Raw genomic sequence first — 14,039 nt, 5'->3', positions numbered from 1 at the left:
GCAGTGCAAATCACATCCGATCTCCGTAGCGATGCGAGTTCAGCCATACAGATAGTATGGCTGAATTCGCATCGCTCCCGCAGCAAACTCGCACGGGACCCTTTTTTTGGTCCGCAACAGAATCGGATCGCATGGGTGTTCACACCATGCGATCCGATTCCTGTGCGAGTCGGCAGATTGCACTGCGATATGCGGACGGATCTGGGGGTGTCATTAACATATCATTGACACTCCCAGTCGTTCGCATAGGGCAGTGTGAACTGCCGGTGGGAGTCATGCGATGCGGGAAAACGCCGCGGATTCGCGGCGTTCCCGCATCGCTGTGGTGTGAACCCAGCCTTAAATATAGGATTTCACATCTAAATATTGAACATGTATTCACTTTTTGGTTTTTCACCTACATGTGGAATTTCTTTGATAGCAACAATTTTTGGTCACTCATACTTTTTACATAAGCTTTTTCTACATAGAAAACCCGGAAGCTGGCCTTTAAAGAAATAACGTTTTTTTTTTTTCCCAAATTTTGGAGTAACCCAAAATCCACCAGGGGGTCTAACACCATCGATAAAAATCCCAATAAATCTTTTAATTTTTTAATTGAAGATACACATATTCTGGTAAAAGTATTTAGGATTTTTTTTCTAATCAAAAGGAAAAAATAAATTTTGCTAAAAGTATTTAGACAGCAAACCTCTCCTTTGGATATATTAGGCAATAGCGCCACTTCTACCCCGCTTTCACACGTCTTATTCCATCCAAATGGTTGGAAATAAATGGTAGAGGCAGCTCTTAACCCTACAGCACTTATTATCCGTAGCGCAGTGCTACTTTTTCTTTTTCATTTTAGGATAAAAGTAAGCTTCTTGCTGGAGGGAAGGGGAGGTAGAAGCTCTAAAAAGGTGCTCGCAAATATTACCCAGAATTACTGGGGATGGGGAGATGCATACATGCTGATGCTCGAAAAAGAGAGATGTTACTGTTACATCTGTGGGCTACTCTATGGCCCCTTTCACAGTGACGATCCGTTCAGGTCCGCCTGTCAGTTTTTTAGGCGGACCTGAACGGATGCTCCATAGAGCTCTATGGAGCGTCGGATGTCAGCGGTGACAAGTCCGCTGACATCCGAGCCGCTCCGATCCGAAAAAGTGTGACGGAGGAAAAGGCTATTTTTCCATCCGTCGGCGGATCGGATCGGGTGACGACGGATACTGCGGTCCGTCGTCATCCGATCTCCCATAGGGGAGAGCGGAGCTGTGACAGGTCTGTCCCTGCGCAGCGTGCAGAGATAGACCTGTCATCTTCCTGCTCAGATGGGATCGACGGAGTGATCCCCGCTGAGCAAACGGATATCCACGGGGCGGATCAGCACTGATCCGCCCCGTGTGAAAGGACCCTATCTCTGTAATGTCCACTTTAATGGCTATGTAGGTGTGGTAGCATTTGGCCTGAGCCCCTGGATGTTCTCCTTGCCACCTTGGTTCAGCACCTGTTGGGGGAACTTATTCCTCCCCTAGCCATGTACTGCACATCACCTGCCTATCTGCCAGACATGCAGAGTGCCAGAAGTCTTGTTGTGGGCTGATAACATATTTGTGGTATCAGCCCTGCCCAGTTGTCTTCCACATAAATACTTAACCCCTCTACCTTGCCTTATCCCACAACATAGGTAATCATTATTCTGTAGCCAAGGTAAAAACTGGGAGTACTAATTAAGCCCCATACACACTATCAGATTTTCTACTGAGTTTTTCCTTCAGATTTACCAAAACCTTATAATAATATGAGGTCAAACCTTAGGAGTTTCAATGTGTATGCAATCAGGCAGACCCTTCTACTACATGGTTTTGGTAAATCTGAAGGAAAAACTCAGCAGAAAATCTGATAGTGTGTATGGGGCTTTAGACTCCTTGTTAAAGCCTTTCTCACCCAGGCTTCTGTGAAACCCTAGTGTTCCCCCAGAGGTTGCTAGGAGTTCCTCAAACAATGAGCAACGTCTGCCTCTTATGCCGCGTACACACGATCTGACTTTCCGGTGGACTTGGTCCGGCAGACCAGAGTCCGTCGGACAATTCGACCTAGAAATAAGACTGGCTTCAAATTTGTCCGCCTGACTCTTTTATCGGACAATCCGTTCGTGTGTATGCTGGTCCGACGGACTAAAACCGATGCTAGGGCAGCCATTGGCTACTGGCTATGAACTTCCTTATTCTACGTCATCACATTCTAATCCGTCTGACTCTTGGAGTGATCGTGTGTGGCCAAGTCCGTTCGTTTGAAAGTCAGGCGGACCTCAGCTGCAAAGTCCTTCGGATTGTCCGCCAGACCAAGTCCGTCGAAAAGTCCGAACGTGTGTACGCGGCATAAGAAGAGTAACCACTGACATCATTTATCTTTTTAGCTATCTGTATGGGGGGGATTTTACTCACTGACCACAAGTGTAATGCCCAGTACACACGAGCAGATTTTCCATCGGAAAAAACTTGGTTTGCATACACACGGTCACTCAAAATTTCTCGGAACTTTCGACCATCAAAAACGCGGGGACATACAACACTACGACGAGCTGAGAAAATTAAGTTCAATGCTTCCGAGCATGTGTCAAATTGTTTCCAAGCATACGTAGGAATTTTGCGCGTCTGAATTTGTACAGACGATAGGAACTTTTTCCGACCGAAAAATTGAGAACCTGCTCTCAATCTTTTGCGATGGAGCATACACACGGTCGCATTTTCCGACCAAAGGCTCTCATCGGACTTTTGCTGGCAGAATTTCTGATCGTGTGTACGGGGCATAAGAGTTCTTCCCAATGGCCACCAATGAAATGAAATTCTTCTACACCAACTCTGAATCTAAAGGGGGCCTTTCCACACTGACCACCAAAGTAAGGAGGCATTACACTGACCACCAGTAAGGGAGTACTGGCGGTTGCACTGTGATGTCATCACATACAATGCAGGGCCTGTCTGCAACTGGGGCACTGGAAAGAACAGGAGAGTCTCAGCTGCTGGGAGAGTGAAGGATAAAGATAAGTAAAAGTGTTTTTTTTTATTGTTCCCCTAGACAATAATGAGAATTTAAACTTTGGAGTGCTGGGCTCCCCAATATTGGAAGATTTTACATTTCACTGGAGATCAGCTGGAACCACCCGAGATTCCAACCGTGTATGGGCAGGCTGAATACTGAATATACCAAGCTGATCGATCAACTTGGGAATAACCAGCTAGCTTCTCCCAGGGGTGGCTTCCTCCGTCCCCTTCCCCCATCAAGGCAATGGTTCAGCAGGAGGGATTTCCGCATCAACACTGTCTGTGTTGCTGAGGGAAATAAGTGAATTTCCTTCCTGCAACCTGTGGTTGCAGGCAGGGCTGGTGCAAGGATTGCCCATGTATACCACCCCACCTTTTTAATAAAATGTCCATCAATGCAGCCTCATCAGCGCTCATCAATGCAGCCTCACCAGCACCCATAAATGCAGCCTACCAGCGCCCATCAATGCAGCCTCCCAGTGCCCATCAATGAATGTTTGCTTGCTTCCATTCATTCGGGAGTCGGAACACAGATACAATGCACCGCCACCGCTGCACCTCTGAGACCATGGGGTTGATTTACCAAAACTGGAGAGTGCAAAATCTGGTGCAGCTGTGCATGGTAGCCAATCAGCTTCTAACTTCCGCTTGTTCAATTTAGCTTTAACAATAAAACCTGGAAGCCGATTGGTTTCTATGCAGAGCTGCACCAGATTTTGCACTCTCCAAGTTTAGTAAATCAACCCCTATGTGCGAACGGAGCAGCGGCTACCTGCTGATGCTGAGACTTAGCTGCAGAGAGAAGAGAGTAGGAACACCAGTGTTTGGGCGCCCTGGGCAGCAGTGCTCCCTAGGCGACTGCCTAGTTTGCCTAGTGGTAGCACCGGCCCTGGTTACAGGAATGAAATTTGCTCTGTGTATGGCCAGCCTAACTGATAGAAGCCAATCAGATTTCATTTTACTGAAGTAAAATTTGTCAGGAGAGGTTCCAGGTTAAATACCGGATTGCATAAAGCGGATCCAATCATTGGTTATCGGAACAGGATTATCCATAGGATAGCCATTGTACCTAGGTCTACAATGCACAATAACAACCAAATTCAAACTTTATGTTTGAAATTACATTTTTTTTCAAGTAGAAACAAATCCTTATGAATTGTCATTTACATGTTAAAACATATTTGGAGATTTAATGGTTAGGCTTACATAGATTTTAGGTTTTCTATAATGATGTGCAGCTAAATTCTGATACCTGGTTTCCCCTTTCCTCCTGGATATCCGGGTAAGCCTGTATGTCCTTTGTCCCCTAAAACAAACATCAAAGACATTTTCTTTTGAATCATATGTGCAGAAATCAAACCAATAATCATTGTACAATTTTTATCCCGACATACATACTTTTCTAATGAAATTTCTTACAATAACATTTTAAAATCTGCTAGAGGGAATAAAAAAAAAGAAATATCTGAACAATGAAAGTCTAAAGAAAGGGTTCTCAACCACCGGGCTGTGGCCTGCTGCCGGGTCTTCTCCTCCTCCCTTCCGGGCCTCCAGCCAGCTGTAGAGCACTTCAACTCCCACAGTTCCCCTCAATCTCCCACAGTGTCCCCGGTCTCCTTGAGAGCCCTCAGCCCCTACAATGCCCTCCCATCTCCAACAGCGCCACCCAGCCCCCTGCTGTGCCACCTAGCTTGCTGAAGAGTCTCCAGCCCCTGTGTTGCCCCCTACCTCCTACAAAGTCCCACAGTGCCCACAAACTTCCTGCAGGGCTCTACAGTCTCCCACAGAGCTCCCAACTGTCATCAATGTCCCATAGTGCCCCCCCCCCCCAACTTCCTGAAGTGCTCTCCAGTCTCTCATATTGCCACTGCAAAGCCCCCAGCCTATGGAAAAAAACATCAGCCCCCTCCAAAGATCCCATCCCCATGGTTAACCCCAACTCCCTTCAGAAACCCTTTACCCTACAAGGCCACCAAGTCTGCTACAAATTCCCCAAATCCTCCCCAAAGATGGAGCTCAGTTCCTCCCACTGACACCAACGATGGAGCTCTGTTTCCACCACTGACAACAATGGGGCACTATCCCTCCTCTTATTACCAAAGATGGGGTATTGTTTACTACAAACAAGCAAGCAAGGTCCATAAAGACACGGATGATCGAGTTTGGAGTTATTATTTTTATTATACACAATTTATATAGCGCCAACAGTTTACGCAGCACTTTATGATGTATACAACACAATTACAGTACAATACAAAAAGGTACAGGAGGGACCGGCTCGTAGAGCTTACATTCTAAAGGGAGGGGGTGGTGGTACAAAAGATAATAGCTCCAGAGAATGATTTGATGGGGGTGGCTCAGGGACAGTTAGGTGGGTGTGGGATAGGCTTCCCTGAATAAATGAGATTTCAAATATCTCCTAAAGGTGGACAGGGTAGGGGCTGATCAGATATACTGGGGCAGGGAGTTCCAGAGGATGGGAGAGTCTCTGGAGAAGTCTTGAAGGTGAGCATGGGAGGAGGTAACAAGGGAGCTAGAGAGCAGGAGGTCCTGGGAGGAGCGGAAGGGACGATTTGGGCGATATCTGCAGATGAGGTTGGTGATGTAGATGGGGACGATGTTGTGAATGGCCTTGTATGTTATGGTTAGCATTTTGGGGTGGAGAAACTTGACTGGCCTGCACAGAGTCCTGAGCTCAACCCTATAGAACACCTTTGGGATGAATTAGAGCATAGACTATGAGCCAGGTCTTCTCGTCCACATCAGTGCCTGACCTCACAAATGCGCTTCTGGAAGAATGGTCAAACATTCCCATAGACACACTCCTAAACCCTGTGGACAGCCTTCCCAGAAGAGTTGAAGCTGTTATAGCTGTAAAGGTGGGCCAAATCAATATTGAACCCTACAGACTAAGACTGAGATGCCATGAAAGTTCATGTGCGTGTAAAGGCAGACGTCCCAATACTTTTGGTAATATAGTGTATGTGTCCACAGGGGCCTGAGGTTGTGTGCTAAGAGCACGCTCACTGCACACGCCCAGCACGCTGACTGAGCTGTCACTGACAGCTCTTGGTTACAGCTTCTGATCAGGAGCCAGAGCAACAGGCTCCCGATCATGTGACTACTGTGAAAGGGGTTAATGGTAACTACTATAGACAGTATGTCAATAACATAATAAAAAGTGCAATGATGATTTCTGCCCAGAAGAGGGCAGTGTGGTCCATCTAAGTGACAACCACCATCAAGGATACAGTATAAGACTCTTGTGTACATTTTACAAAGAAAAGGTTTCTGGGGCATTTTAGAGTCACACAATTCACACTTTCACCCAGACACATTTTTTTTTTCTGTTTAAACAAAGAAAAGAGTAATATTAAAAAGGTAGTAGCCTATATCAACCAATCGAAACCTGTTCTCTTGCTTTTCTTACTTTGGAAAACTGAAATTTACAAATGCAGAAATTTTGAAATCATATGAAAGGTTTAGCGCTGGGAAACATTTTTTTGGAAAATAAAAGTAATATAGAAAATATAGAACATCGGCACTATGATCTATCATCAGCACTAAATTGTCTAATTTTCCATGGGACACATTTGTTCAGAATCTTCCTGAGTCTTGCTGTCTAGATCTGTGTTTCTCAACCTTTTTTCAGTCAAGCCACCCTTAAAAATAATGTACATATATAATGTATAATGCAGCAACATCCACACATATAGGACCCCCAACACACAGCTCCCAACTGTCCCTGATTTTGAGGGACTGTCTCTGATTTGTCCCTCATTTGGTCTGATCTATATAGATGTATATAAAATGCACTTTTTATCTATCAAAAAGTGTTTTCCAGCCCTAAACCTTTCATCTGATTTCTAAATTGCTGCATTTGTAAATTCCAAAAGCCAATATAAAGGAATAGTAGTGGTAAAAAAAAGCACTTGTGTGTTTAAACAATCTTGCTTTTTTTGTACAATTCTCCTTTAAAGGGGTGTGGTAGGGTGTGTGTCATATGCCTGCATACTTTTGCTGATAGGTGTCCCTCATTCCCATCTCAAAAAGTTGGGAGGTATGCCGATTGCCGACATCAGAGGTGATTTATTCTTCCAAAGTAAATACACCTTTCCACACTGGGACTGACTAGTATTCCAGAGTTTCTCTTATCTCTCACTCAACTAATGTGACATCAGTGCTGACACAGAGGGACAAACAAGGATGCTGTGCAGGTGCCTGACATCCTCCTTATCAACCAATCACATCATTGGTTGTTAGGATGAATGATGGCTAGAAGGTTGCAATACGGGTTCACGCTATTGCAAATTGGATGTGGGATCTTCCGCATCCAATCCGCAATAGCAGGAGATTGTGACCGGTGTTCTGCCATATAGCGTCCGGCCATCAGATACTGTCCGCCCCGTACTGCACAGGCGCAGCACGGAGCAGAAGGAGATTCGGAAAATCTCAGAAGATGAACGGCGCCTGCACCGTGAGTGGAGGTGCTAGCCCCACCATCCAAGTGGACATAGGGCTGTAAATATTAGAGGGCCCCTCGCGGGCTCGCTTTGCTCGCCACGCTTCAGGCACGGCCTCGCTGCGCTCGGGTCTTTTTATTCTAACTCTATGTCCACTTGGATGGTGGGGCTAGAACCTGGACTCACGGCGCAGGCGCAGTTCATCTTCGGCTATTTTCAGAATCTGTGTGTGCTGTGTACTGCGCATGCACAGTACACAGCGGACACTATCCGATGGGGGACACTATGTGATAGGACACGGCTCTCTATGGAGCTGGTTTACATATCTCCGATGCGGCTCCGGTGCAAATTTGTACAGGAGTCCTGTGCGTCTTTTGTTCCGTTTCAGGTCCGAATTCAGCCCAAACATTTGGGTTGAAATCGGACCTGAAACGATGAACGGGGACGCACCGGACCCCTGCTGGGAACCGCATCAGCATTAAGTGTGAACCCAGCCTCAAGGTGCACAATGAAAACCTGCGGCTTTGTGTAACTAAATGCAGGTTTAAAGCGTAACTCCCCTTTTGTTGAGACAAAAAAAATTCACCCGAGTGATCCATGTACATTGCAGGGATATTAACCACTTCCATACCGTGCAAATTCTTACACTTCTCTCCTACATGTAAAAATCTTTTTTTTTTTTTGCTAGAAAATTACTCAGAACCCCCCAACATTATTTATATATGTTATTTTTAGCAGACACCCTAGGGGAAAAAATGTCAGTTATTGTAACTTTTTATGTCACACGGTATTTGCGTGGTAATTTTTCAAACGCTATTTTTTGGGAAAAAAAACATTGTCATGAATTAAAAAAAAGTAAAGTTAGCCCATTTTTTTTTATATGTGATAGATGATGTTACCCTGAGTAAATAGATACCTCACTTGTCACGTTTTAAAATTGTGCACACTCATGGAATGGCACCAAACTTCGGTACTTCAAAATCTCCATAAGTTACGGTTTAATTTTTATTTTTTTTACAGGTTTCCTGTTTAGAGTTACAGAGGAGATCTAGTGGTAGAATTATTGCTCTCACTCTAACGTTAGTGTTGATACCTCACATGTGTGGTTTGGACATCGTTTACATATGTGGGCACGACTTACGTATGTTTTCGCTTCTGCATGCGAGCTCGTGGGGATAGGGGGCACTATTTTTTTTTTTTACACTTTCCTTTTAACAATTTTTTTTGGATGACATTTATTCCTGTAAACATCCCTTGTAATAGGAATAGTGTGTGACAGGTCCTCTTTATGGAGAGATGTGGGGTCTATCAGAGCCCATATCTCTCCTCCAGGACGGAAAGCATCAGATCAAAAAAAAAATTAAAAATTTGACGATCTGATGCTTTTCTAGCTGAGATCTCGGCTTTGTTTACTTGTGCGGCCCGGACGTGACGTAATAACGGCGCGCCCGGGGCCTCCGAGGATCATAGAGATTGCCGGGTCCATTTGTCCCTCGGAAATCTCTATGCCTCTCTTCCGGCCGATTTGTTCTCCAGGTCCCCAATTGCACAGGAGAGCGCGGAGAAGCCCCTCCCATCACCGCTAAGAATGCTCAAGCGGCTGAACAGCTGATATGATTGTTTTTATTGTGCTCAGAATCGCCAGTTCTAAAAAAAAACGATATCTGGATGATGCCTGTAGCTGCAGACATCATTCAGATATCTCCCCTAAAAACCAAGGACGTCATATGACGGCCTGCGGTATGGAAGTGGTTAACAAACTTTGTTGCAGGTTCCTGCCTTTTGTTACTCTGAAGAAATCCCTGTATGTTTCTCTGTGTCCATGTGGGAAAGTGAGACTAATAGGAGTGGTTTCATAATTATCAATCAGCTGCTGCACCTGCAGGGCACTAATGAGGAAAGCTACTGGGCCTGCATCCCTTTACACATGATTTCCTATTGGGAGTATCTCACCAAAAATTACATTCTGTTGCAGGGGATGCCCAAAATCTGAATTTCTATGGGAAAATCAGTGGGCCAATCACACAGGCAGGAAATGATGTTTGTGGTAGGGCGTTCTGTACACACTCTGTTTACAGAACAGCTCCAGGTTGCCATATTGCATTTTACAGAGGACTAAAGATAATTTATAATAACACTCAATGACAATATGATTTGTGTCGCAATTGTATACGCTATATTATTTATTCTTTGTTGGCTATTTTTTTCCCCACAAAAGTGGAGTTACTACCTGCTGGCTTGTATACACATTTGGGTAATTTGTTGGCATTTTGTCATGGCTCCCCTGAAGAAACCTGAAGACACCCTAGTTGAAAAAGGCTGGTCTAGCACTTGAAATGGATTTTATCTGCTCTGGAAGAATTCTTAAGAGATTGAATATAAATACACAAAAACACCTAAAAAATACTGAAAACTCACACTTTTAATAATTGTGGATATGCTCAAAAAATATAGCATAGAATAGTGTAATGTCATAGAATAAACACTAGATGGTGTTAACTACACATCAGGTCCAGGTTGTCAATCTGGTGTTTTTTGGGCCGCATGTTTCACTTCTCATTTGTGGCCATTAGCCAGTTTAAATAAGTCTCCACAGCTGTTCTCCGGTTGGTATTGGCTACAATTCTCACCTAATTCCACAGCACAATAACCCAGGAAAGGCTTTCTCTGGGTCAAAATGTTGTAAGGTGTAATTATAATGGTAATGCATGAAGTCTCATTTTCTGAAAATACATATAGGTGTGGCCCTTAGTTGACATAATGTGTCTCCCAGTGGCGGCTGGTGATCAATTTTTTTTTTTGGGGGGGGGGACGCAAAAAAACGGAAAAATACTGAAACACCCCCTCCCCCCCATCAATTGAAGCCTCACTGTGCCCATCAAATGCAGCCACTCTGCCCATCATATGCAGCCACTTGTGCCCATCAAACGCAACCACTTGTGCCTTTTAAATGCAATCATTTGTGCCTATCATATGCAGCCATTGCGCCCATCATATGCAGCCATTGTGCCCATCATATGCAGCCATTGCGCCCATCATGTGCAGCCACGTGTGCCCATCATATGCAGCCACTTGTTCCCGTAACATGCAGCTACTTGTGCCCAGTATATGCAGCCACTTGTGCCCAGTATATGCAGCCACTTGTGCCCATCACATGCAGCCACTTGTGTCCATCAGATGCAGCCACTTGTGCCCGTCAAATGCAGCCACTTGTGCCCATCAAATGTAGCCACTTGTGCCTGTCCTATGCAGCCACTTGTGTCCGTCAATTGCAGCCACTTGTGCCCAGTATATGTAGCCACTAGTGCCCATCATATGCAGCCACTGTGCAAAAGCTGACTGCAGTCCATGCCCCAGACAGTGACCCTATAGGATGGGCCCCTTAACTTGACACTGGTGTGGCTGGTTTGGGTCTCGGCCTCTATACAGCTGTAATGTCCAGGCTCCTTGTGATCTTTCCTGGAGCCTGTCATTGTAGCAGGCAGCGGCAGGTAGCGGCTCTGATAGGCGAGTACGGAGGGGATGGTGTCAGCGGCATATCTTTTGATGAAGAGCCCGTGTAGGGTGGCCGCGGTGCCCTGGGAGATAGTAGTGGTCTGGTGCGGAGAGTTGGTCTTAGTCCCTGCAGTAGTGGCGGCGATGCTCCAGCACTTGTCTCCTCCTCTACCTAAGTGCCAGGCATCCAATAGGCTTTGGCCAATCAGGAAACAGATCTGATGCCCTGCCTCCTGATTGGCAGAGAGGAAGGTTAGTGTGAAAATAACAAACATTTATTTGCTATCGTCACACAATTGAGTGGGATCAGGGTGCACTCTCTGTGCCCCAAGCACACCCTATTTTGAAGCCTATTAGAGCCTCAGGCACCACCCCCTCCCACCCCTGCCATAGGAATCCATGTGTCCGGCGTCCTGAAAGGGGCCGGGCGCATGGATGGGGGCCCACAGTGCACGGGCCTCCACTGGTGTCCCCTTGAAGTTTTGATTTCGCTTAGCCTCGTACACATGATCTGATTGTTGGCAGGGAATGGTGTGATGACAGACTATTGTGCTAAAATCCGACCATTGGTATGCTCCTTCAGACAATTCAACTTTTGGCCAACAAATGCTGGATGGTAGGCTAGTAAATTTTCAGCGAACAACGGTCTGTTGTCAGATTTTCGTATTGTCAGTACACAAGTCCATCACACAAAAGTCCAAAGTACAAACACGCATGCTCGAAATCAGTGCTCACCAAACATGACATTAGCAGAAAGTGCCCAAAGGGTGGCGCTCAAGAGCTGAAATTCCTCATAGTACGTCACTACGATCGTGTTTGTTGGCTGACAATTGTGTACCGTTAGTATGCAAGACAAAATCCTGGCACACTCCCTTTTGACAAAAGTCTGACTCTCTATTGGCCAACAATCTGATCATGTGTACAAGGCTTAAGGCTCTATTCACACTTGTGTGACTTGCCATGCAACTTTGGACATCAAAGTTGCATGACAAGTTGTTCCCCATGATTTCCAATGATAACCTCCTATATATGTGTGACTTGTAAAGTCAGAAGGATTTTCATCCTAATGCATTCTATGCATTAAGATAAAAAGCCTTCTGTGTGCAGCAGCCTCGCTAATACTTACCTGAGCCCCATCTCTGTCCAGCAATGTCCACAAGTGTCTCCCTCCTGATAGGGAAGGAGTGGGGCCGAATCGCAGATCCTTGTCTGAATGGATACATGGAGCTGCAGCTCGGCTCGGTCACCCTCATAGCAAGTTGCTTGCTGTGGGGGCACTCAACAATAGGGAGGGGCCAGGAGCACCAAAGAGGGACCAGAGAAGAGGAGGATCCGGACTGCTCTGTGCAAATCCACTGCAACAGAGCAGGCAAGTATAATATGTTTGTTATTTTCATAGAAAAAGAAAACAAGACTTTACAATCACTAACAAAGTGTTACTAAACCCAGGACCCTGCATTCACTATATCTGGTCTCCCACAGTACACAGAACACGGAAATGCAATTATTTTAAGTAAATATAAACTGCTAAATACCTTTTCTCATCAGCAGTATATAGCAGTCGTGTGACTTCTATCAGTGTCTGGTTAAAGCTTGTAGGAGGCGTTTTCATTCTCCTCTGACTGTCCTATGAGGCTGCAGGACCCCTGACTCTCTGTCTGGGCAGTGCTGAATTGCCCTATGCTGATCACATGCACCCTCCCAAGGAAAAAAAAAACAACAGCAATACACACCAAACTGAGCATGTGCAGCTTGTCCCTTAGCCTCGGTTCTATCAGAAGATTGTTTGGGGACAGTGGAAGAAGGGGAGGACCAGAGAAGACCGGATCAAACAGCCTTTTTACATAAAACAGAGGAACCATAGGTTCCATAGTGAGTATAACAAGCATGCTTTAATGCATATACAGACTGATTTTACTGTTGTGGGTTTAGTAACCTCTTCATTTTCAATATGAGACTAGCATGCAAAAAAAAAAAAAAAAAAAACGGATGATTATTCGTCTGATAATCTCATCGTGTGTACCTGGCTTAAGAAACCACTCCATTGAACTTTGTATTGCTTTGGACATTTGTTGAATTCCTTAATTCCTTTTTTTACAGTGGATTCTTTTGTTATTTTGATATGCACATTCATTTGAAGAGTGGATTATGTCAGCATTGGTTTATTTATTATCAATTTATTTTAGCACTGTATGTTGTGTATTTGATATTCATTCTCTAGGATTGTTACATAGTAGAGCTGCACGATTATTCATTAAAAAAATCGTGATCTCGATTAAAACCCCCCTCCCCCCCCCACGATCTCTATGAAGAATTTCCTGATTCATTCATGTAACAAGTAAAGAGAATTCTCTGCTCATTCAGCTGTCAAAAGAAGAAGAAAAAAAAAAACGGTCTGCCAAGTTTATCACAACATTGTCTGTGCTGGTAGATAACTAGAAACATTGTAACTTTTCCTACATAGATCAAAGGAATGAACTTGGGGCCTGTAAATGAGGGAAGTTAAACCACTTAAAGACGAAACCTTTTTCGGACACTTGTTTCTTACAAAGTTAAAATCAGTATTTTTTGCTTGAAAAAAATAAATATGTATATTTTTTAATACACACACACACACATATATATATATATATATAGATATTTTTTTTTTTAATACATTGGCTCCCACTGCTGTCAATCAAATCCAGTGACACAGGAGCGAGGGTAGGACCGGGTCCCACTGCTTGTGTCAATGGACTTAGCAGTGGGACTCGGTAGCGAGTCTGCACGGGTGCCCCCATGAAAAGCAGCTTTCCGTGGGGGCACCCGATGAAGAGGAGGGGGTCTGAAGTGCCGGCGGGGCACCCCAAAAGAGGAGGATCGGGGCTGCTCTGTGAAAAACAATTGCACAGAGCAGGTAAATATAGACATGTTTGTTATTTTCATAAAAAAAAAAAAACACGAAGGTTTACAACCCCTTTAAGTGTTGAGGATCTGATGACAGTCACATCTTGAATATCTGAAATACAGGTGCATCTCACAAATTAGAATATCATCAAAAAGTTCATTTATTTCA

General features: G+C 44.7%; 1 protein-coding gene across 1 annotated transcript in view; it reads right to left on the bottom strand.

Moving 5' to 3' along the window:
• The window catches only part of COLEC10 (collectin subfamily member 10), an 82,074-nt gene that overhangs the window by 10,653 nt on the left and 57,382 nt on the right, over positions 1–14,039 (bottom strand). Inside the window, exon 4 of the mRNA XM_077493253.1 lies at positions 4,279–4,332. Coding sequence (XP_077349379.1) covers positions 4,279–4,332 — 54 coding nt within the window. The remainder of the gene's footprint in view (positions 1–4,278; positions 4,333–14,039) is intronic.

This window comes from Lithobates pipiens, unplaced genomic scaffold (assembly GCF_037356315.1).
Source record: "Lithobates pipiens isolate NorthernLeopardFrog02 unplaced genomic scaffold, aLitPip1_a1.2 Scaffold_19, whole genome shotgun sequence".
Taxonomy (NCBI): domain Eukaryota; kingdom Metazoa; phylum Chordata; class Amphibia; order Anura; family Ranidae; genus Lithobates; species Lithobates pipiens.
Note: the sequence above shows the minus strand (reverse complement) of the source record. Positions and strands in the feature narration are given on the sequence as shown.